General features: G+C 42.4%; 1 protein-coding gene across 2 annotated transcripts in view; it reads left to right on the top strand.

Annotated features, from left to right (window-relative positions):
* The window catches only part of LOC126418619 (calcium/calmodulin-dependent protein kinase kinase 1), a 1,500,745-nt gene that overhangs the window by 1,401,528 nt on the left and 72,851 nt on the right, over positions 1–26,366 (top strand). For both annotated transcript variants that reach the window (XM_050085460.1, XM_050085461.1), the window contains 2 exons: positions 9,577–9,628; positions 16,546–16,719. In XM_050085460.1, the coding sequence (XP_049941417.1) occupies positions 9,577–9,628; positions 16,546–16,719 (226 nt within the window). The remainder of the gene's footprint in view (positions 1–9,576; positions 9,629–16,545; positions 16,720–26,366) is intronic.

The raw sequence follows: 26,366 nt of genomic DNA, 5'->3' as shown, positions 1-26,366 counted from the left end.
AGAGTGTTGCCACTAATTTTTATCTCGATCGCTTCTTTTATGACGCTGTCACAGAAATTGTTAGTCCGTGTAGAAACAGGTATCTCGCCGAATGCAATACGATGTCTGTTTTCTAGAACATCCTCTTCTGCCTCTGATGTCTCAGGGTACTGAAAGCGAAAAAATATTTCGTGTTTTAGACAGCGCTGTTCAATAGCACGCACAGTCTGTCGAATATAAAATTGTCCACCCTACATCGTCTTTCGCAGACCTTATGGGTTGTCGAATTTTTGCTGGAGCCCTGAAAACGTCTGAAAGACGATGTAGGCCTCAGAACGCCAGGAGTATACAAAATACCGTCTGAGGGTGGCCTGTTCTATGCTGGACAGACTGCGCGTGCTACTTAACAGCGCTGCAAATAACACAAAAGAGGTTTTCGCCTTCGGTACACTGAGATATTAGCGGCAGCAGAGCATGCTCTAGAAAATGGACATTTTATTGCATTTGACAAGACATCTGTTATTACCGGACTAATAGATTCTCGGGCAGCGTCATGAAAGAGGCTATCGAGACAAAAATTTGTCACAGCGTCCTCAATAAAGACGGCGGTCTGCAGGTAAGTACGGCTTGAGCCCCGGCCATCGGAATTTCTGAATGGGGCGCGCAACGGAACGTTACTTCACACTGCCCCTGTAGCCGGCACCAATGACTTCACAGAAGGCAGCGTGGCTAGGTAAGGACGTTGCCTGTACCGCTGACAGCAACGGGGGGGATAAAATAAAAATTAAGAAAAAAAATCCAAACAGCAGTCACAAATGGCCGAGGAATACTCGGTCGAAAGCTCATGGATTTTAAACCTCTTGACGCAGATGCAACCCGAAGCGAGTTTTATAAGTACATATCACCGCGAGACCCCTAACGTCCCTTTTGTATGGTCATTGCATGCAGGCCAACCACATTTCACACTAGCTGTTTTCACTACTCTGTGTGTGTCTCTAGGCGCTTCAGTCCTGATCCGCACTGGTTCTACGGTCACAGGTTCGAATCTTGTCTAGGGCATGGATGTGTGTGATGTCCTTAGGCTAATTAGGTTTAAGTGGTTCTAAGTCTGGGGGACTGATGACCTCAGATGTTAAGTCCCATAGTGCTTAGAGCCATTTGACTTTTTTGTATGTGTCTCTTGAGCACAAATGAGAAGTTGCTTGTTTGTGCAGTTATGTGGGTCTTTGTTCTTGATCTTGGGGATCCTTTGATCTCTTCGTTCCCAGAATTAATGTTATGCTCACCGACAGGTCCAAGTGACAAGTTTTTCTGTAGGCGCCGTTGCCTATGTGCTGAAGCTGAAGCAATTGAGGAAAGAATAAAACCATTTATTGCTGTCGAGTCAAAAATTCCATAAAACGTGTGAAGTGGCCTGCGTCGTGTACTCCTTGAAACAGAGTGTGCTTATATTCTTTTCTGAAACACGCCCTGCTTTGGTGCTATTAAAATTTCTACGTTCCCTGGTTTCTTTGTCGTCTGATCAACACCAGGAGTAGTGGATTTTGGATTTGATTGTTTGGGAGAAGAGACCAAACAGCGAGGTCATCGGTCTCATCGGATTAGTGAAGGACGGGGAAGGAAGTCGGCCGTGCCCTTTCAAAGGAACCATCCCGGCATTTGCCTGGAGCGATTTAGAGAAATCACGGAAAACCTAAATCAGGATGGCCGGACGCGGGATTGAACCGTCGTCCTCCCGAATGCGAGCCCAATGTGCTTCACAACTGCGCCACCTCGCTCGGTGGAGCAGTGGCGCTCATTCCATTAAATGAAGGGAATGAATCATTTCTTGACATTTTACTCGGAAATAATTACATCATTCAGTTACCTTAGTGGAACACTTAAATTTGTTTTCGAGAACAGTATTATTTGTAATACTGTTGTACTGTCGCATGCTTTAACGTTATAATTCTTGCAGTGCGTTCGCAACTCTTCTCAGGAAAATAAACAATAAGCGCTAACAGGTTACCAAGAACCACTTTGTAATACACGTAGCATTTCTATTGTATTCCGATAGTCTAGCGCGACAACTTCGTTGTTGTACTGGCCGTAGTGTTGCGCTGTTTTTCCGAAGCACCTCGGACGAACCCGACTCCAACGCAACGCAACGCAACGCAACGAGTTTTCTCAAGCGATTCCAGCGTTTGCAGTTATCGGCAGCTGTGTGAATAATGTTTACTTTTGTGGGTTTTCATTACCAAAGAACTAGAGTAATATCCCGCAAGCATATAATACATAAAACTATCCGTTAATATAAATATGTAATTAAACCACGTCTTAGCTGCAAGTTATTTCTCTCTATTTAGTCGTAGGCGTTCAGAAGCGGGTAGGAAATGAACGGCCATGTTTCGTTCTGCAAATGAAGGTGACTGCCACCGAGAAAAGCAATATCAGGGCTGCAAGAGGAGAGAGCAGGGTGGAGTGCGGAAGCATATTAGACGGTCTTCTTATCCGGGCTTTTGGAACGCAGTCCTTTGAAGAGAAGAAAAAGATACTGGCGCACGGAAGATCGGCTTCTCCATTGCTAAATGCAAAAATGATAACAAAAAGATATGGTCGACTTTTCAATGCCGAATACTATAGTAAAATAAACTCGTCATCTGGAAGTATAAAGAGGTCAAAATTTTATTATTGGCCATGCATGCTCTTTTTTTTTTTTCAAACGAAAATAGTGAACGGTCCTCCTTAGGACTCGACGACTTGAATAACCTTCTAAAAGGTGCAAATCGTCCTGAGCTGGCACAGTGGCATGTAAAGGTAGAAATTTTTCTCATTCCTTTTGGTACCGCAATAACTGATTTCCAATTGGATCAGCTGCGGAAGGTAGACATCCTTTAACACAACGTAATTGTAAGGCAAATCAGGAAAGTAATCCAATGTTTCATTGACGTAATTATCTGTATCGCTCAGAAAGAACTTCCATTACAGGGTCACGCAGAAAATGAACATCCCACAAATCGTGGAAACTATGTTTAATTGGTTTTCTTCTTATGAAAATACTACTAAACGTTGGAACCACCGTCTACAGATGGCAAGAGTGTTCTCTGAACTATCCAGCCACATTCAAAATGACCTAATAGATTCAAATGCTACAGCTCTACCGAAATAAATTAAGAAAGAGATAAGTAATACACACTTCATTGCTATCATTAGGGATGAAACTAGCGATGTATCGAAGCACTCTCACCTCTTTACTGTACTGTTGTATGTGTATGTTAGTGGTGAAGTTCAAGAAAGATTTGTTGGTTTCACTGATACTGGTGTAAACCGTAGCCCAATTGCTCTGGAAAATTATGTGTAGCTTACAATCAAAAACTATGAATGTGGTTCAGAACTAATAGTACGTACCAAGATAATACCGCTGTGTTCACTGGAGAACCGAATGGCCCTCAGAAGACAGCAAAGACAAATAACCTGACGCGCAACGTTCGTGCACTCTCTTGCTCATAGGTTAATGGTAGAGCTTTCTCACCCCGTATCCTTTACACAGGAATGAAAAATATTTTCATGAGACTAAGTAGTTTTACTGCTTTTTTCTATGATTCCGCATAGAAAACTGCTGCTCTGGACATGATTGTTAAAAAAAAAAGAAAATTCCAAAAGTGCGTCTCACACACTAAAACTATGATGGGCGGGTATTCGAAACAGTAAAATAACATATTCCCGACCTTTTAAATCTGTTCCATAGCATTCTTGATAATCTCGATCCGTACTACGGAGATCGAAGTTTCAGTAATGTTCTTCCAGAATATGAGTTTCAGTTCTTATCACTAAGTCCTCGGACCATGGGTCATTCACCTTTACAGATTCTATACTTGAAAGGCCAATGAACGCTAGTAAAGAAATCTCAACTACGTAAGCGGTAACAAGGGTGATACATAACGCAAAACATTATTCAGTCTCAGGTAGGGCCTGAAGGAAATTGATTAGCGGCTCGACTAATCAATAACTTATTTACGCAACAGTAACAGAGGAATAGATAGGCGAGACAGGAAAGTAAAACCATTGTATCCAGCGTTAGAGAGGAATCAAAGTATCGCTGGAGCGAGCATCACCCTTCTTACTCGTAGCATTGGAGTGTTAAGAATACAGACGTAGTTCACAGCTGGGTAGAAGTAAAGAAATGAACGACACAAACTGCCCTGGACGAATATTGTCGAGGATGGTTCATGGAGAAAGGCAGTTCACCTCAGACTCATGGGTTTCACGCTGAATTAGTCGGAGCAGCAGGAGCACTGATCAGAAACAGCAACTGCAAGCTATGTTGACTTTCATCAACAGGCGAGGCAGTCAATATTTGGCTCACAGCTTCATCTGCGTTTATCTCGTGTTCGCCTTTCCTGTTTGACGTAAACAGGAAGCAGCTACACCGTCGTCGCGCTTGTGTGTCCACACGGTAGATGTGGTTTCGATCCGCTGCAAATAAGCTTCGCCATGCCGAATGCCGCTTCACCGATTTTATTGCGTTAATTGCTACGGGCGAGGCGCTCTGTTCACTTTCCGCGTGCGTCGTCCGCGATTTTCAGGCCACAGACAGATATATGCCGCTCCTGCATTAATTTGATTGCGCAGTGACATTGTCTGGGTAACGAGACCGTGACCCACATTCGGAGCCGCGCTTCCATTGTTCTGTGTCCACCCGGGGCAGTGTGGTACTCTGAAATTGCGACACGGAAGAGATCGCTGTACCGTGAGCTAATCCAGTAAAAGGAGAGTGACCGCGAGAGCTCCAAGCGCATATCTTCACCGCACAGACGGAAAAGGACGGTGTTACACCATGAAACACCATTTACCAAACTTTGTGGAGTTGTTTATCACATGACTAGTACTAAAAGAATCAATGGCTCTGAGCACTATGGGACTTAACTTCTGAGGTCATCAGTCCCCTAGAACTTAGAACTACTTAAACCTAACTAACCTAAGGACATCACACACATTCATGCCCCAGGCAAGATTCGAACCTGCGACCGTAGCGGTCGCGCAGTTCTAGGCTGTAGCGCCTAGAACCGCTCGGCCACTCCGGCCGGCTCTGTGGATGACATATCATGGGACTGGGCAAATATGTCAAGAATCCGTACATTCATCCAACGTTTTTGGTGTGAACTGAAGTGTGTAGTGTTGCAGTATCGTGCTGCTATATGCCGTTTGGAACACTGATCGTGAATGATATGACAATGGGTTCACTACGCTTGTGTCCAAAATTAAGCAACAAATTTTACAGGGTTGCCTTTATTTTGCCACAAAACAGGTGATAGTAAAGCAGAAACAGTATATAGAATACAGAACGTAAACAGCTGCAACTTGCATAACGGTAGACAAAAATGTTCTTAGCTTTTTCCGGCAACTGTTTAATGTGTTCAGCATGGAGTGTGACCACCTCTGGTAGCAATACACGCCTGAAAACGACGGGACATGCTTTGAGTGACGTCATCGGTCTCATGTTGAGGCAATAACGCCCATTTCTCATGCAGAGCTGCTCGCAAGTCTTGGAGAATGGTTGGTGGATGCTAACGTGCTGCAGACTGTCTCCCTAGTCCATTCCAGACATGATCTGTGGGATTAAAATTCGAAGAGCGAGCAGGCCACACCATGCATGCATTCTTCCGTTTTCAAGAAAATATCAGTCACCTGTGCTCTATGACGTCGAGCATTATCGTCCATCAATAAGAATTCTGGGCCCGCATCACCTCGAGACAACCGCACATTAGGTCCCAAGATCTCGTCGAGATACCTGACAGCAGTTAAACCTTGTCGATTTACCTGTACAATTTCATGAAGAGATGTTCTAGTGGTCAACATAATCCCTGCCCACACTATTAAGGATCCTTCTCCATACCAGTCTCTTTCCACAATGTTTGGATTGCAAACTCGTGTTCCATGTTCCTCCAGATGCGAATCCGTCGAGAATCACTCTCCAGACCAAATCGGGACTCATCTGCGAAAAGAACATCGGCCCATTGTTCGATTGTCCAGGTGGAATGTGGACGACTCTACTCTACAAGCTCCCTTTTCTGTGAAGATGCATCAAAGGTACACGAACAGAATGTCTCCGACGATAAAGGCTACTTTGCCGAAGCCTTCTGTACAACGTGTGTCTCGATACAACACGTCCAATGGATGCTGCGAGGTCAAATGTCAGTTGCCGTGCATTAATAAGGCGTTACCGTCGTGCCCTTACTGTCAACTAACGGTCCTCTTTCATTTATATCACACCTGGTCGGCTCTGCCCTGGTCTCCGGGATACAGTTTCGGTCTCTATAAATTGTCACCACCTAAGAGAAACAACAGAACGATTCACATTTAGCCATCTGGCTACGTCAGTTTGCTACTGTCCTGCTTCCGTTTTTCTTTTGGCCCTCCACCGCAGAGAGTCTGGTAGGCGTCTTCTCTGTGCCATACTGCACCGCCTGTGATTATGTACCCAGCGACTGTGGATGTGGGGCTAGCCAGCAGACACTACCCTGTTTGATAGGTGCCCTGACGTCATCGTTGACGTGGTTATTCGTTTACCGGAATGCCATCTTCCGTGCAGAGCACGATTATACGGACATCTGTTGACTTTTGTATAATTATACCGTGAATTAGACACAAGACGAACAAATAGCAGTTTCTTAATTCTGGACACCACTTTATATACTGCGGGACGTTTAGGCTGCCTTCAACAATTACAAAATCTGTCCCGTTGTTATCCAGTAGCTTCGCTACATCCTGCGACTTTTCAAGAGAGCAGTGACATTAGAATGGGTTTTTTTCGCAATTTTGGGCAAAAATATTTGTTTTGGAAAACATTTGGAGAAAAGAGAACCTTACGGAACTTTCTGGGCAAGCACATTTAGATATCCGGAAAATTGTGATTTTATCTGCCTAGCCGTTTACTAATGCCATCTCTGACTTTTTAGCTCAAACAACAAATACTTAGTTTTCTAGACATTCATTCTCTCTCTCTCTCTCTCTCTCTCTCTCTATATATATATATATATATATATATATATATATATATATATATCTCCCCCTCTATTTCTATCCCTATCTCTATCTCTCTCTCTCTCTCTTCCTCTCTCACTCCCTCCTTCCCTCAACCCACTGCCCAAACCAGTCATTACATCTTTCCTTTTGTCGTCTCTGGTCATAGATGCATATCGATGGATGCAAGATATCAATATAGGCGTCGCACATATCGACATCACGTCGTGTTCTGATTTTGTTAACCGAATCTGGCAGTCAGTGCAATACCTAATACAAAGCTTTACTTGTCTCTTACCGAGCCAAAGAAAAATTTTTGTTTATATCATTTATAGTTTTGTGGGAGTAAAAAATAGTAAGCACTGATTTCGACCTACATTATACAAGTGATTTTCATTTCACCAAACTTAATTACGAGAACGTAAAGGCTTCAATATTGCACACTGCGTCTATTTCTGAATCTTCTCTTACGTTCACCACAGAAATAAATTATTACGAAACTGGTGTCGTAATTTGAAGGTCTGGATGTTCGTTTTGTGCTGATTATTTTGTGGGTGTTTTGTTTATTGTGGAATCTGCGTGTTTTTGTCATTTACATGGTGTACTGACTGAAAGTTAGGTAGTACATATCTGTTACCCAAATTAATGGTAATTTAAAGATATCGGCCTGCATGGAAGTCGAACGACAATGTTTTGGTAAGTTTCTAAATTTACGCGGTTTCTATTCACTGTATTAGATTCAAACTAGAGTTTGTCTTATCTAAAGTAACTCTAAGAAATCCAAATACACGATCCTCATTTACTTTTTAGAATGAATACAATTACGGCGAACCACGCCGTATGAAATCATACCGTTGCGATACCTACTTCTTGAATGACATCAGTTACTACTTACTAGAGTGATGAAGCATGTAAGGTGGGTTTGGTTGTCGGTTTGTGTTTTCATTTATGTTGAGTTGGCTCTGAGTCTTCTCGTGTTTATTTGTGTACCATTAAAATAAAAAGTGACTCGGCGTATTAATGGTAATAGCATTGCTGGTGTAGTGGTTTTATTTCCGTTTTTGTGAAACAATAGCTGCCTTATCTATTTCTAAAGTTAGCATACAGTCTAATAATAAATCCGAAAACAGCATGAAGAAAGCAAGTGTGGCGCCCCTAGAGAAGGGTTCTTTTCTTTTATTTTTCTCGTCAGGCTATGTGTTTCCACCTGCAAATTAAAAAAAAACTTTTCGTTTGTGCACTATAACTTTTGATATGTATGATAATTTTACGGTACTGAATGCATAATTCCACCTCTTCAAGGTGGCAACACTGGTAATAAACACTTCTTTAAAGTAATAAATAGGCTTAAGACATTTGGGGAAAAGTTGCCGAAATAGTATGTCTTACTTCTTTTTGGTCTACTGTGATGAATTTAGAATCCTCAATCTGGAAACTAGTACATTAACGTCTGTCTGGCCGCCACAAACATAATCGAGACCAAAAACATAATCGAGACTACGAAAATAATCGAGACTTATCTGTCAACACCACAGAATGGCACCTAGTGTTTAAGTTGACTCCGAGATTCAAGTTTTCGTTTTTGATTTCCTTTGCAGAAACTCAACATTTAGTTCTTTATTTCTGTGGTAACATGGCCCGTAGTTGATTAATAATCATTGAAATTATTTAAAATCCGCCTTTGCAACTATAAGAAAGTGCGTATTTTTGAAACGAGTTTCGTTTTATTTAAATAACTCAACATCAGTTATGGTATTTTATGTCCGATTTTCTCTCACATAAGGAAGCGTTGTCTGTTTGCACGTGTTTGAGGTATTCCTTCATTTGGCAGTGATGACTGTGGTCTAATCTCGCATTGCTTTGCAGAACTATGCATTTATTGATGTGAAACACAACACAATATTTTCGCGAAATGTCTCTCGACACAGAAATAGTAGAAGGAAAAAAGTCTGTGTTTCCCCGAAGTACAGCCAGTATGGGGATATGGTTCGAAATTTATGTTACTTGTATATGAATATCTTATCATTTCACTTTGACTGCTAACTTCATTTCAGTATTTCTAAGACGGGATCTGATGATGGCAGTAGCCAATCTAGGACATAAAATGTAAAGCAATGAACTAAAAATTATTAGATCAGCTAGACTATATTTTTGCCAAAAGTTCTTACTGACTGCAGACAAATTCCAGGAATTTATTTCTTTTCTTAATCATTTCAGTGACGTATCTCTAAGAATAGACTCTTTCAGTTCTGAAATCACGAAAAATTTATATCCTCCGCGAACATTTTGTCCTTCCAGTAAATCTAGACTCTGCCTTTTTCTACGTAATTTTCCATTTTTCTTATCACTTTTAATTTTGTTCCATACAGTTTTCTCATCCATGTTTTGAATAGGATTCAGTAGCAGGGTTTCTCTAACGTCCAGTATATGCTTAGTTAAATATTATTTGGCGAGCATAATACCTGACAGATAACAGACTTTTCAAGATATCTTGCCCTATTTTGTTTCTCTCGACACGTTAGAGGCAAAACTTTCTAACCATTTTCCACTGTGTCTGTGTTGTACAATCTTATCATGGTTCTATTTCTCTTGTAGGCAATGAAGATCCTATCCAAGAAGAAGCTGCTGAAGAAAGCTGGCATGTTTGGTGAGTCCACAGACTACAAGCTACTCTGACTTTTTTTCTGCTAATTTTGTTAAACTTGGCTTTCTGCGCAGTACTTCTTTTGTGAAATCTGCATGTCTTCACATTCGTAAGGACAACTTTCATCTTCTTTCATCTAGACACGTGAACTGGATTCATCGGGTACTCACTTTGTTTTCACTGATGTTTAGTTTCTGGTAGATCATGTTTCACCCACAGTTGCAAATCGGCGCATGTCAAAATTAGCTGGTAATTTTCTAATATCCCATACATTTCAAAGAAATTTGTTTTCACATATTCGTGTAGTCTATATCCAGATAATGGAGCACTTACCTTACACGAAGCTTTCTCTTATTTAATCCCACGCGTAAAATGCTCTCTCTATTATCTTCAACCATCAATTACCCTTTCCTCGACAGTCGAGTGTGGACAGCTCAGTGTCAGATCTAGCACTGTTTTCATGACCACAGTCGTATCATCGGAACTACTCGACACCAAGCCTTCCAAGTAATTTAATTACAGAAACCATAATGCAGGATGAAAAAGCGTCAAGGCACACAAGGGCTCTCGCAAGATATCCCTTGAGTGCGAGGTCGCAAAAGGTCAATAATGTTTACGGAATTCGACGCCCCACATGTCTGCCATGCTACAACTATAGTGCTACAGTGCTAATGGTATTGATACAAAGCAGAGCAATACAAAGATCGGGAAGGAGCGCCTGGTCCCCAGCACGAATCCGCCCGGCGGACTTGTGTCGAAGTACGGTGAGCCGGCCACACTATGTCGGCGGTTGCTGCGCAAACAAATTCTCCGCGTACCCGTACACCATCGTTACTCTACCACGCCAACATAGAGGTTACACTCGTCTGGTGTGAAACGTTCCCTGGGGGGATCCACCGGGGCCTGAACCGCACAATAACCCTGGGTTCGCTGTGTGTCGGCGAAGGGGTGAAGTAGACTGCGGTAGTCGTTGTGGACCACTGCGGCTGCGGCAGGGACGGTGCCTCTCCGTCGTTTCTAGGTCCCCGGTTAACATACATACAATGGCAACGATAAACAAAGTAAACATTGCATTTTACTTACAACAACAGTGGCCGAAATTGACATTTCGTCATAAAGGAATCCAACGATTTTCTCAGACTGAGAAAGAAGTGGCAGACTGCAGCGGCTAGAACCGCACGGCCACTCCGGCCGGCAAGCGCGATACAGTTTATAGAATATGCATGATAGTGACTTATTACGTTATGCATATCAAACCGCGCGCGATGTAGATGACAGTGATTTCAATTGAATCAGCATTTGGTTGCATAACTTCGAACAGTGCTGCAAAATTGGAAGACGTAAGATAACGAAATTTTGAACAAAGCATCAACTTGATGACGCACAGCAAACAGTGGAATCGGCCCATCGTTCAGTAAGGAATTTATTTTCGGGAAGAGGAAATGCGTATGAAAGGAAACCTGAAAATTAGAAGTACCAAGATAGCTGTATCAATATCTCGCTACTACCAATGCCCTAACGCGTTCGTATACAATTATGTCGACTATTAATCTGTATGGTTAATTGGATGGGAAGTTATTTATTGTGCTATGAGAAGTTGGAGCTGCTCTGGCCCCTACGATTCTTTCTCGTGTGAGTGATCTTGCAAGAGCGGTGGGGAATATTTGCGTCATGGCAAGCAAGAGTGGGAAAATGGGTGTATAAGAATTAATACTAAGGTATGACCACTGCCTGTATGAACACTGCTTATACTCAATAGCTGCTCAAAATAACTTTCTTTTTGCTTGATTCCCGGTCTGCGTAAAAAATCATACTCGCTTAGAGCAAACTGTCCTTCCTGAAAAGTGTGTGACATAGCAGTTCATACCACCTGGAACCAGTGGACAAATTCAGCTTCTGGATGTTTGTTTTCTCAGTGCCTATTAAACATGATACCGCACAATCTGCCACTATGCCTTAAAGAAGAGCCAGTTCCACGATAAGCTCCACGACAGACTTTTGTATTCGGTTGTCTCCCATCAAATTCCATCAGTTCTCGTCATCCCGTATCATCAGTATGATTCAATACGTCTTCTTTAAGAATGGGTACCTAACTGATCGTCCTGCACGGCGCGTAATTCCAAAGAAGCTCGCCTTCGATCTTAATGGGGCGACACTTTGTGATAACTGTAACGAGTCATTTTTGCAAGTAGTGCAAGTTTGTGGTTTGTTTCGAACATTTCTTGAATGTCGACGTCCATTTTTTGAAGTGTAATACATACATCCCTTAGAAAGTTAATCGTTGCATCTCCTGGACAATCATTTTGTGTTGCCCCCCAAATGCGCATGGTGAGTTAATAGCAGCTAATATTTGTCCTGTCGTAACTGTTAATACAACACTTTCAAATGAGCCTTAATAGGTCCCACTTACGCCCTCGCACTCGCGGAGTTCCTTTCGGCTGCTACCTGCAACACTTCAGCTGTAGCTATAAAATCAGTAAAATCATAGACCGGAACGACACAAATGAGTAAAAGTATGTAGTGCATACAACTACAGAACTCATATAAACTGAAAACATACACACGATCTTAAATTAGAAACCAGTCTTGCTTAATATGCACAAGCAACAGATCAACTGGAGTGCTCACTCTGTATGATTCAGAGTAGTGATGGGAAAAGGCGAATGGAAACAAGGTTTTAAAACAGTCGACTCATTCAGTTGTAATATTCATTCATTCTTTCGATTGTCATTAGTCTGTGGGAGCAACCGACTGAAAACAGGCAACGCAGTCCGACGCATTCACCTCTGAGGAAAAGGAGAGGGTGGTTATAACCAAACTTTTGCTACTTGAGCCAGTGAAGACGGAAAACTATTTACCGTATTGATTCCCAACTTATAAGAATGTGTTCAGACTGTGAGCTGCAGGATTTGCGTTATTAGTAGCGTGTGTCATAACTTACCGTTAGGCGTCAGTTCGGGTATGGCGACATAGGATTGAAACAGAAGCATGTGTGCGCTACGGTTGCAGACAGTCAACATGGGTCTGGACAAGATGACCAGAGCTTCACTTGTAAAGCTGTTTTATCAAAACAAAGCAATAGCGCTGCAGCTTTTCGCGAGTATCAACGCACTGGAAGAATACGCAGAGGTTCGCTTTTCACAAGCGGGACTGAAAAACATGGTTCGAAAGATCGAAGTAACTTTCGATATAAAAATGATGTAAATTGAAGGTTGAGGTGGAGAAAGGAGGGGAAAGGAAACTAACTATTGATGTCGGCTGTGCAGGCCACTCCATTAAAGGGATGTTATTGTCATGTAACCACTCCGCCTCAGGCCGTCCGTTATGAACAGGTGCTCGATCGTGTTCAAACATGCAATCGCCTTCCCTGAAGCAAGAAGGTGCTTAAAATATCAACTTAGGCCTGTGCTGTGATAGTGCCACCCAAAACAACAAGGGGTGCAAGCCCCCTCCGTGATAAACTCGACCACACCATACCACCACCACCTCCGAACTTTACTGTTAAGACTACATATGCTGGCAGAGGACGTTAACCGGGAATTCACCATACCCACACCCTACCATCAGATCACCAGATTGTGTACCGTTATTTGTCACTCCACACAACGTTTTGCCACTGTCCAATCGTCCAATCTTTACGCTCCTTACACCAAACCAGACGTCGTTTAGCGTTTACCGGCGTGATGTGTGGCTTATGAGCAGCTGCTCGGCTATGAAATCCAAGTTTTCTCACCTCCCGCCTGTCATAGCACTTGCGGCGGATCCCGATGCGGTTTGGAATTCCTGTATGATGGTCTGGATAGATGTCTGCCTGTTACACATTACGACCCTCTTCAACTGTCGGCGGTCTCTGTCAGTCAATAGACAAGGTCGGCCTGTACGTGTCCCATGACGTTTCCACAGTAACCGTAAAATAACCAAAGTATCACAATATTTTTGGTAATTTTATGGTTACTTAAGCTACAAGTGTTTTTTTCTTTCTCAGTTAGGGTGCTAAGTTTTTGCTACTGAAAGTGTCTTCCTGTTCAGGTGTATTTTTGCTTCTGATGAAGGTAGTCTATATTTAGAAATACCGAAACCGTGGTCAAGGATTTCAATAATTCATTATCCTGCAACTGTTTCAGCCATGTTTAAAATCTTGTGACTTTATGACTGTTGGAGAGCAGAGTTATGTGGCAAATACTTGTAGGTTCCACGAAATAGCGTCTTTCTTTACGCGTACCTAGTACATATAAGAAGTCCCTGAGGAATAATTTCTATGAGAGCTTCCCTAAAAAACTAACTAAATAATGCACTATTACGAGATTTGCTAGCACAGAATACCTGCCGACTTCTGTAACGATAACATCTTAGCAGAACTCAGAGGTACAGGTGCGTAATGATGCGTACATATTGCTGTTCTACTAATAAATATCATTGTAACAGCGTTGGCATTAAGACAACTTCTCAGATGTCAATAAATAAATAATATAACTGAATAGTTTTTCGAAGTTATTAATAGGTTATTGGGGATCTGTAACCGTGATCTTCGTTAGGGAGGACAGCAGGTGCAGAGTCTATCACAAAGTGAGCAGTAAAGCTGTTACGCGGATTATATTACGTTATTACAGTCTCTGGCGTCCGCACGATAGGATTCTTAGTAACGTTACTAATATTTAAATATTAAATTGTGCATACTACACAGTTATTTCCGTGTTTAATGTATCCGCTTCATTATGTACCTGCGAACCAGTCCCTCCACTCACCCATACATTTTTCCTTTTCTTGTTACGAATAATGAACTTTGGATAAATGCTTGAAACATATTTAAAGTTTCTAAACGTGAGTCAACACAGAAGAATGACCGTGAGGGGCAGGCTAACAAATGCAGGGCAAGAGATACCTTTTCAGCTGCGTGAGCCGCAGTGGTCTGATATAAGTTTTCCTACAGCACGCCGCTTCAGCGACTTCCGTGTTCCTAATGTATCGCAGTTATCCACCTGTTTAAAGGGGACCTTCAGCTTAATGAGGGATCCGAACCATGTTTCTTTCCAGGCGAATCCTCAAATCATTGCCGGCCGCTGGTGGCCGAGTGGTTCTAGGCTCTTCAGTCTGGAACCACGTGGCCGCTACGGTCGCAGGTTAGAATCCTGCCTCGGGCATGGATGTGTGTGATGTCCTTAGGTTAGTTAGCTTTAAGTAGTTCTAAGTTCTAGGGGACTGATGACCTGAGATGTTAAGTCCCATAGTGCTCAGAGCCATCCTCAAATCATTGAGAGGTGGAGGCAAGACTGAAAGTAGACTGAAAATCTTCATGGTCTGACTGGAATTCGATCCCGCGAAATCGCGGTTTCTAGGCAGTGCTTTACTGGTAGGCCCGGGTTTCAGTTGGCTAAAGGTGTATACAATAAATCTATCTCTTCTCAAGCAGTTACAGCACTGGTCAAACTGGCTCAAGGAAATCAGATGCGATCTGAAAGAGATGTAGATTGAAAGATATGAAACTGTGAACAGAGACACGTTTCAACAGAAGTTTCTATATCCCCATCTCCAGAGAAAACTAAAACAGGAAAGGAGAGCAAAGTTGTCAGAAGTCGGAACAACAGCACTGTGATTGAACGAGAAATTATTTCAAAAACCCTAAATTAAATCGGAATCAGTTATTTACATAGTCCAAGGAAGACTCTAATCGATTAAAAAAAGGTTCTACAAATTGATTAAAAAATCATATCGAATTACTCTAATTAATGTAACTTTAAAATTTACCGAAGTAGGTAACCATTCACGAATGTAGACATGCATGAGAAGACAAAGGCAGATTTTCACTCTGCCTCTAGTACCACTACGTCTACCTACTGTTATGTTTAGTATTGTTGACAACACCATGGGAACGCTACATCATTATACTGATCTCGTTTTGTGGTCCGACTGTGAACTTTGTGATCCATGACGTCAACGTAGAATTTTCGACGGCAAATATGTTGGCCGCGGCTTTTCCGAACGTCAAAGAAAAGCGCAACAGCGCTCTAGATGGAAATACCACGGCTCAAAACAATTTGATGTTACCCGTGGCTTTTCCGGCCATTTTTTGATAATAACAGCTCTTGACGTTTCATTCAAATATAATACGAAAGATTGAATTGCTGCGGTTTAAACGAGTAGCAATGGCATTTGTGTTTTGCTTGTCAAAAATATTTGGCTATTCATTTCCGAATATGTTGCTTTTTCTTAGCTTGTAGTTAGACAGGATCTTAATACTAAATCTTGAAGTGGAACGAGCAGTAATACCGGTACACACCTCTGTTTCCGGTTCGAAGGGAGCCACAACGGTAGGGGAGGCTCTGGTCAGAAATGCCACTGTGCACAACTGATTGGTCGGAAGGGCCATGATACCTGCGGCAGCGACGGGTCGGAAACGCCACGGTCGGAAGGAGCTGTAGGCAGTTACTTAGCAGAGTCTATAAACTCTATAATGTTTTTTATCTCCTTTTTATCTACTGACAGTCTGAAAATGAATACTGGCTGGGAGAGACCGTTTATGGAATTGTAAAACGCTCAGCTGAGCGTAAAATATAAAAAGTAAAATAACACAAAGAAACCCCTTGATCTCCATGGACACTGTGCCATTTGTTTCCAGTTTTGATGTTATTGTAGTAGTTATTGTCCTTTCTACGATTCTCCGTCTTCTTCATCTTTGCACTGTTTGTCTTACAGCAAGAACCCCTGCTAAAAATGTCGTCTTTTCCTTTCAAAATTTATGACTGTCTTAGAAATGGTCGTAAAGTGTACACTGTACCTGAATCTTAGGATTGCTTATTACTGATAATTTATTGGCTGAAAAGTTTTAGATTCTAACTGAAGCGGGCGCTTGGACCCAAAAGAATCAGCCAACCCGGTCTTGGGGTGAGTTTTGCTGATGGCTGCTGCACACGTGTTTGTAGGTCGTGTGGCGCCGCAGCGGAAGTCGTCTACGGGGAAGCTGGTGAATCCTGCAGAGCGAGACCCGCTGCAGAGGGTCTACCGGGAGATCGCCATCCTCAAGAAGCTCGACCACCCCAACGTCGTGAAGCTGGTCGAGGTGCTCGACGACCCCATGGAGGACCACCTCTACCTCGGTAAGCACGTCTACCGTCACAGTCTAATCGCTCCCTTACACTGTCAAATATACTTGCCAAATTCTCCCTTATTTATCCACGGATTCGCCGAACAAACCCATACAAGATCCAAAAATTTTGCCAATCTAACCTTACGGCAGCTCTTGTCATGGGGAAGCCTCATCAGAGAGGTCCACCGCATGAGCGTCTAGGCAAGTGATTCTAGTGGTGGTTTCCCGTTACCTTCCACTGATGATGATGAAGTGATAATGAAGACAACACAACACCCAGTCCCTGAGCGGAGAAAATCTCCGACCCAGCCGGGAATCGAACCCGGGCCCCTAGGCGTGACACAACGCCGCGTTGACCACTCAGCTATTGGGGCGGACTTTATACCATTAGGAACGGCTAAAAAATGCTGATAAAGCATTTCTAATATTTATTCGGGCACTCTGTTTCTTTATGTATTTACTTATTTAACTGATCAGATTAGAGCCATCAAGCCCCCTCTTACGTCGGATCAGGGTGTCACACATACAATACCTTTTTTACATTATAGTTTTCTAAGAAATAGCAATGTTAGTGTGACAAACAGTATTAAAATGATGTGAATGTCTGTGCTATTTTGTTTTTATTCTTGATAGTACTTCCCATAGTTCCAGCTGCTGCCACTAAAACTGATCGTAGGAATAATAGGAATGACAATGATAATGATAAAGAAAAAGAATAAGAATAAGAATAAAGGACCTCATCCAGGGAATGGTTTAAGCCGAGTAAGAAATACACACATGAAAATCTATTAAAGGAAATGTCACTCACGGAACCTGGTGATTACATCAGCGTTCACAGAATGGACAGCGAAATTTTTAATAACTGATTTCGAATTACTTTGCCCTCACATTGAAACAAGCACGCAAAAATTTATTATCTTCTCGTTAGTATAACAACTTAGGAACATATCGCCCACACCATCCGTGGAAGAACTGGAGAAATTCTATTTTTACTTTATTGCACTCAAGCTTACATGTTGTGCGTAGAATTATGATTTTCTTCTTAATCTCTTACTGCGTAATATATGGCCTGCAAAGAGGCTACATCTCTTTTTTTTCTTTTTTTTGCTAATTGTCTGTCGTATTTTGTTTTTATTCTTGATAGTACTTCCCATAGTTACAGAAACTCATGAGTTTAATTGTAATAACACGTATTTCCACTAAACATGTGTGACGAAGCATCAGCACAAACCGTAACTTCTTTGCTCTTTCACAGAAATGGTAGACATACCTTTAATTTTTTCAAGCTAATGAAGCATTATACTTGATTGCTAGGTCACTTCTTTGAAAGATTTCTGGTCTAGGTTTACTGTCACTGTGCATTAGAACGGATGTCCAGCGATGACAGCGAGAAACAACCATATAAACCAGGGGAACACTGCACATACACACGTACACTAATCCACAGCAACAGGGACATTATTCTCTGTAATGCTGTACCAATACTTATGCCATGTGTTTGTTACTCATTTCTGTCAGCATTCATACAATGAAGGCTTGCATGACCGGATGTTTCAGCTGCCGAGAATTCTTCCGGGTTGTTTGGCCGTGGTCCATGGAATTCTTCTGTCCCTGACGTTTCGTCCAAAGCTACGACGGACATCTTCGGAGGTGCTCCTGGTTGTGCTGAGTCTTGCCGACTCCAACGTAGCTTTGGACGAAACGTCAGGGATAGAAGAGTTCCATGGACCACAGCCAAACAGCCCGGAATAATTCTCTGTCAGCGCTGTTATTAAAATATTGCTGATTGCGTTTCAAATTTTCTGTAATAACGTCGTATTTCAAACTAATGCAAATTTTCCAAATTAAATGACTTTTTTTAAAAAACAAAAGGTTTACACAGAAACGAAAAATTTTTGGACTGGTGTTACGGTTAATTGCTATTTCCGTATTTTTTTCACTTGTTTATTAGCAAAATAAAAGAGCACCTGCTATGACTGAGGCCAAAAAAAAAAAATACCGAAAAATACCGGTTATTTAGAACTAAAATACTTATATCGGTCCTAACCGATCGGTTTTTCCCATCGATTATTTGTACTCACGTAACGCAACTGTCGCTTGTAACTGGCAACAATGAGAAAAGTGCGTGCGCCGACCTGTGCAAAACACCACCGTTCATGGAGCGGACTACAGCAGCAAATTTACTCGGAGCCATTTGTCGTGAAATCTCAAAACAATTTTGCCATTCACTGCAAAAATGTGATTCCCCGTACGCTACGCCTAACTCAGATCTTGGGGACGCTCTCGGCATGCGCCACAGCGCTACTACATCAACGCTTGTGATCATTTTGCAACACCTCGGATTATGGTCTATTATTTTATCAGCTCCTTTGTAAACTATATGTTTCGTGTCTTCTGGTGATCTCTCAACACTGCCTTTGATAGCATTCGGACAAGGGCTTGTTCCTGTGCTGCAAGAATTATTTCTGTTGTTTCTGTTCCACTGATCAGCCACAATATTACTACTGCTAGCAATATCACTCTTACCACATGCATTATAATTGCACTTACCTATTAACAATGGTATTAAACTGCAATCGCCGCCCGGAGTGGTCGCGTGGTCCGAGGCGCCACGTCACGGATTGCGCGGCCCCTCCCAACAAACTTTCGAGTCCTCCCTCGGGCATGGGTCTGTGCGTTGTTCTTAGCATAAGTTAGTTTAAGTAGTGTGTAAGTGTAGAGACCGATGACCTCATCAGTTTGCCCCCTTAGGAGGGCTTGCAGCTATACTGTATGGTTAAATGATGATGGCGTCCTCTTGGGTAAAATATTCCGGAGGTAAAATAGTCCCCCATTCGCATCTCCGGGCGGGGAATACTCAAGAGGATGTCGTTATCAGGAGAAACAAAACTGGCGGTCTACGGATCGGAGCGTGGAATGTCAGACCCCTTAATCGGGCAAGTAGGTTAGAAAATTTAAAAATGGAAATGGATAGGTTCAAGTTAGATACAGTGGGAATTAGTGAAGTTCGGTGGAAGGAGGAACAAAACTTATGGTCAGGTGAATACAGGGCAATAAACACAAAATCAAATAGGGGTAATGCAGGAGTAGGTTTAATAATGAATAGGAAAACAGGATTGCGGGTAAGCTACTACAAACAGCATAGAACGTATTATTGTGGCCAAGATAGATACGAAGCTCACGCCTATTACAATAGTACAAGTTTATAAGCCAACTAGCTCTGCAGATGACGAAGAAATTGAAGAAATGTATGATGAAATAAAAGAAATTCAGATTGTGAAGGGAGACGAAAATTCAATAGTCATGGGTGACCGGAATTCGGCAGGGAGAGAAGGAAACGTAGTAGGCGAATATGGACTGGGGGTACGAAATGAAAGAGGAAGCCGCCTCGTAGAATTTTGCACAGAGCACAACTTAATTATAGCTAACGCTTGGTTCAAGAACCATAAAAGAAGGTTGTATACATGAAAGAAGCCTGGAGATACTAAAAGGTATCAGATAGATTACTTAATGGTAGGACAGAGATTTAGGAACCAGGTTTTAAATTGTAAGACATTTATGACCTGAAGATTAAAACTGAAGAAACTGCAAAAAGGTGGGAATTTAAGGAGATGGGACCTGGTAAAACTGACTAAACCAGAGATTGTACAGAGTTTCAGGGAGAGCATAAGGGAACAATTGACAGGAATGGGGGAAAGAAAAAAGGAAGAAGAAGAATGGGTAGCTTTGAGGGATGAAGTAGTGAAGGCAGCAGAGGGTCTAGTAGGTAAAAAGGCGAGGGCTAGTAGAAATCCTTGCGTGACAGAAGAAATACTGAATTTAATTGATGAAAGGAGAAAATATAAAAATTCAGTAAATGAAGCAGGCAAAAAGGAATACAAACGTCTCAAAAATGAGATCGACAGAAAGTGCAAAATGGCTAAGCAGGAATGGCTAGAGGACAAATGTAAGGATGTAGAGGCTTATCTCACTAGGGGTAAGATAGATACTGCCCACAGGAAATTAATGAGACCTTCAGAGAAAAGAGAACCACTTGTATGAATATCAAAAGCTCAGATGGAAACCCAGTTCTAAGCAAAGAAGGGAAAGCAGAAAGGTGGAAAGAGTATATAGAGGGTCTATACAAGGGCAATGTACTTGAGGACAATATTATGGAAATGGAAGAGGATGTAGATGAAGATGAAATGGGAGATATAATATTGCGTGAAGAGTTTGACAGTGCACTAAAAGACCTGAGTCGAAAAAAGGCCCCGGGAGTAGACAACATTCCATTAGAACTACTGACAGCCTTGGGAGACGAAACTCTACCATCTCGTGAGCAGGATGTATGAGACAGGCGAAATACCCTCAGACTTCAAGAGGATTATAATAATTCCAATCCCAAAGAAACCAGGTGTTGACAAATGTGAAAATTACCAAACTATCAGTTCAATAAGTCACGGCTGCAAAATACTAAAGCGGATTCTTTACAGACGAATGGAAAAACTAGTAGAAGTCGACCTCGGGGAAGATCAGTTTGGATTCCGTAGAAATGTTGGGAGACGTGGGGCAATACTGACCCTACGACTTATCTTAGAAGCTAGATTAAGGAAAGGCAAACCTACGTGTCTAGCATTTGTAGACTTAGAGAAAGCTTTTGACAATGTTGACTGGAACACGCTCTTTCAAATTCTGAAGGTGGTACGGGTAAAATACAGGGAGCGAAAGGCTATTTACAATTTGTACAGAAACCAGATGGCAGTTATAAGAGTCGAGGGACATCAAAGGGAAGCAGTGGTTGGGAAGGGAGTGAGACAGGGTTGTAGCCTCTCCCCGATGTTGTTCAATCTGTATGTTGAGCAAGCAGTGAAGGAAACAAAAGAAAAATTCGGAGTAGGTATTAAAATCCATGGAGGAGAAATAAAAACTTTTAGGTTCGCCGATGACATTGTAATTCTGTCGGAGACAGCAAAGGACTTGGAAGAGGAGTTGAATGGAATGGATAGTGTCTTGATAGGAGGGTATAAAATGAACATCAACAAAAGCAAAACGATGATAATTGAATGTAGTCGAATTAAGTCGGGTGATGCTGAGGGACTTAGATAAGGATATGAGACAAAGTGGTAAAGGAGTTTTGCTTTTTGGGGAGCAAAATAACTGATGATGGTCGAAGTAGAGAGGATAGAAAATGTAGACTGGCAATGGCAAGGAAAGCGTTTCTGAAGAAGAGAAATTTGTTAACATCGAGTATAGATTTAAGTGTCAGGATTTCTGAAAGTATTTGTATGGAGTGTAGCCATGTATGGAAGTGAAACATGGACGATAAATAGTTTGGACAAGAAGAGAATAGAAGCTTTCGAAATGTGGTGCTACAGAAGAATGCTGAAGATTAGATGGGTAGATCACATAACTAATGAGGAATTATTGAATAGGATTCGGGAGAAGAGACGTTTGTGGCACAACTTGACTAGAAGAAGGAATCGGTTGGTAGGACATGGGTTGAGCCATCAAGGGATCACCAATTTAATATTGGATGGTAGCGTGGATGGTAAAAATCGTAGAGGGAGACCAAGAGATGAATACACTAAGCAGATTCAGAAGGATGTAGGTTGCTGTACGTACTGGGAGATGAAGAAGCTTGTACAGGATAGAGTAGCATGGAGAGCTGCATCAAACCAGTCTCGGGACTGAAGACCACAACAACAACAATATGAAACTGTGGTGCTTCTGATCATATTTCACGAAAGCGAAAAGAGGACTCCCCTAGTTAGTGTGTTACAGATACCATAATTTCATGGGTACGTCAAGGCAATTGGCAGTCGGTGCCAGACCGGAACACAAACATGGATTTCCTGAAAGAAAATCAGGTTATGTTAGTTTTTCTTTCATAAAATCCCTGTATGCAAACTGTTAATGTACCTCTAAGTGCTGAGTGCTTCATAGTAATGTTAAAAAACCTTTATTTCTTTTGTTGTAGCCAGTTGCACACCTCTGTAGCTGAGTGGTCACAGCGGATGACTAACAAATGAAGGATCCGCGTTCGAGTCCCTGTAGAGCCACAATATTTTGATTGGTGGGAGGACTAATGGCATCTGAGGAGCTACTTCATCGAACAGCAGCGGCTCCAGGTCACGAAAACTGACAGCGGCTGGGAGAGCGGTGTGCTGTCCCCACGGCTCTCCATAGAGCATCCACTGACGCCATTGGCAAAAGATGACGCACCGGCCGATCGGTACCCATGACCTCTCCAGGGTCCGTGGACGCATTTTTTTAGAGAGTTAAAGCTGGTTAGTTTTAAAATCTAGTAGGAGACCCAAAGCAAGTGATGTTAGAGAACATTTTCTATCTAATAGTGATTACAGAATAGATTTTTCCACCTTTCGTACACAGACGTAAGATTTTCCGTTTCATTTAATTAACAGAACTCCAAAAGTGGCAATGCTAAACCCGTTTACTGGGCGACTTTTCAGTGCTTACTTGACCAGGTACTCATATATTAGACAAATACTCATATCAGCGCTTCGATTATGCATTATTGGCCATTAAAATTGCTACACCACGAAAATGACGTGCTGCAGACGCGAAATTTAACCGACAGGCGGAAGATGCTGTGATACGCAAATGATTAGCTTTTCAGCGCATTCACACAATGTTGGCGCCGGTGGCGACGCCTACAACGTGCTGACATGAGAAAAGTTTCCAACCGATTTCTCATACACAAACAACAGTTGACCGGCGTTGCCTGGTGAAACGTTGTTTTGATGCCTCGAGTAAGGAGGAGAAATGCGTTCCATCACGTTTCCGACTTTGATAAAGGTCGGATTGTAGCCTATCGCGATTGCGGTTTATCGTATCGCGACATTGCTGCTCGCGTTGTTCGCGATCCAATGTCTGTTAGCAGAATATGGAATCGGTGGGTTCAGGAGGGTAATACGGTACGCCGTTCTGGATCCCAACGGCCTCGTATCGCTAGCAGTCGAGATGAGAGGCATCTTATCCGCATGGCTGTAACGGATCGTACAGCCACGTCTCGATCCCTGAGTCAACAGATGGGGACGTTTGGAAGACAACAACCACCTGCACAAACAGTTCGACGACGTTTGCAGCAGCATGGACTATCAGCTCGTAGACCATGGCTGCAGTTACCCTTGACGCTGCATCACAGACAGGAGCGCCTGTGAAGGTGTACTCAACGACGAACCTGGGTGCACGAATGGCAAAACGTCATTTTTTCGGATGAATCCAGGTTCTGTTTACAGCATCATGATGATCGCATCCGTATTTGGCGACATCGCGGTGAACGCACATTGGAAGCGTGTATTCGTCATCGCCATACTGGCGTATCACCTGGCGGGATAATATGGGATGCCATTGGTTACACGTCTCGGTCACCTCTTGTTCGCACTGACGGCACTTTGAACAGTGGACGTTACATTTCAGATGTATTACTACCCGTGGCTCTACTCTTCATTCGATCCCTGTGAAACCCTACATTTCAGCAGGATAATACACGACCGCTTGTTGCAGGTCCTGTACGGGCCTTTCTGGATACATAAAATGTTCGACTGCTGCCCTGGCCAGTACATTCTCCAGATCTCTCACCAAAACGTCTGGTCAATGGTGGCCGAGCAACTGGCTCGTCACAATACGCCAGTCACTACTCTTGATGAACTGTGGTATCGTATTGAAGCTGCATGAGCAGCTGTACCTGTACACGCCATCCAAGCTCTCTGTAATCACATGTCAGTTCTAGTATATAATATTTGTCCAATGAATAGCCGTTTATCATCTGCATTTCTTCTTGGTGTAGCAATTTTAATGGCCAGTAGTGTATATGAATACATGGTGTCTGTTCTTTCGGCCATGTGTGACAGATAAGATCCCATGTTAACAGCAAAGTACAAACTAAGCATCCGTAATAGATTATCGCATATCGCCTGTCAGTGAGCTCCCGTGCTCTAGGTATAGCGTCTTTGAGTCATAATCAAAAACGTCTTCGGTCCTGGGTTAGAATCCCGCCACTCCTTAAATTTTGATTAATAATCATCAGTGGCGACCGAAGACTTCCGGCATAAGAAGTCAGCCTCATTCTGCCAACGGCCTTGTCAAAGAGGGCGGAGAAACGGGCAGAGATCCAGGGGCACTCTCTTGACTTAGGGGTTGGAAGCTGCCCTCAAAAGGCGGAAGAATCAGCAATGATCAACAGCATGAGGATGCAGAAGGCAATGGAAACCACTGCATTAAAGACACGTAACGTGTATCCACAGGACATGTGGCCTGTAATTGAAGAAGTGTCATGATGATCTCTCTATTGGCGAAAGATTCCGGAGTAGTCCACTATCCGGATCTCCGAGAGAGGACTGCCAAGGGGGAGGTTACCATGAGAAAAAGATGGAATAATCAACGAAAGGATAACGTTCTACAAATCGGGTGGTGGAATGTCAGACGCTTGATCTTGGTATGGAAACTAGACAATCTGCAAAGGGAAATGCAAAGGCTCAATCTAGATATGGAGGGGTCAGTGAAGTGGAAAGAAGACAAGGATTTATGGTCAGATGAGTACAGGGTAATATCAATAGCAGCAGAAAATGGTCTAACGGGAGTAGGATTCTTTACGAATATGAAGGTAGTGCAGAGAGTACGTTACTGTGAACAGTTTAGTGACAGGGTTGCCCTTATCAGAATCGACAGCAAACCAACTCTGACAATGATATTTCAGGAGTACATTCCGACGTCGGAAGCTGAAGATGAAGAGATAGAGAAAGTGTATGAGGATATTGAAAGGATAATACTGTATGTAAAGGGGGATGAAAATCTAATAGTGGTGGGAGGCAGAAATGCAGTTGAAGGGAAAATAGCAGAAGAAAAGGTTACAGGAGAATATGGGCTTGGGACAAGGAATAAGAGAGGAGAAAGACTAATTAAGTTCTGTAACAAGTTTCAGCCAGTAATAGTGAATACTCTGTTAAAGAATCACAAGAGGAGGAGGTATACTTTGAAAATGCCGGGTAATAGCGGAAGATGTCAGTTTGATTACATCATGGTCAGACAGAGATCACGAAATCAGATACTGGATTTTAAGGTGTACCAAGGAGCAGATATAGACTCGAAACACGATTTTGTAGTGATGAAGAACAGGCTGAAATTTAGGACATTAGCCAGGAGGAATCAATACGCAAAGAAGTGGGATACAGAAGTATTAAGGAATGACGAGATACTGTTGAAGTTCTGTAAAGCAATAGATACAGCAATAAGGAATATCTCAGGAGGGAGTACGTTTGGATTGGACATCTTTTAAAAGGGCCATGACATAAGTTGGGAAGTAAACCACAGGTACAAACAAGATAATAGCGAAGAAACCACGGGTAACAGATGAAATACTTCAACTGAACGATGAAATAAGGAAGTAAAAAAATGTTCCGGGAAACTCAGGAATACAGAAATACAAGGCATTGAGGAATGAAATAAATAGGAAGTGCATGGAATACAAGACGACTTGGCTGTAGGAAATACTTGAAGACATCGAAAAAGGAAAGACTGTCTTGTCGAAAGGACAGACTCAGCATACAGGAAAGTGAAAACAATATTCGGTGACATTAAAATCAAGGGTGATAACGTTAGGAGTGCTCCGAGAATTCCACTGTTAATTGCAGAGGAGAAAGCGGATAGGTGGAAAGA

Source organism: Schistocerca serialis, chromosome 9 (genome assembly GCF_023864345.2).
Source record: "Schistocerca serialis cubense isolate TAMUIC-IGC-003099 chromosome 9, iqSchSeri2.2, whole genome shotgun sequence".
NCBI lineage: Eukaryota > Metazoa > Arthropoda > Insecta > Orthoptera > Acrididae > Schistocerca > Schistocerca serialis.
Note: the sequence above shows the minus strand (reverse complement) of the source record. Positions and strands in the feature narration are given on the sequence as shown.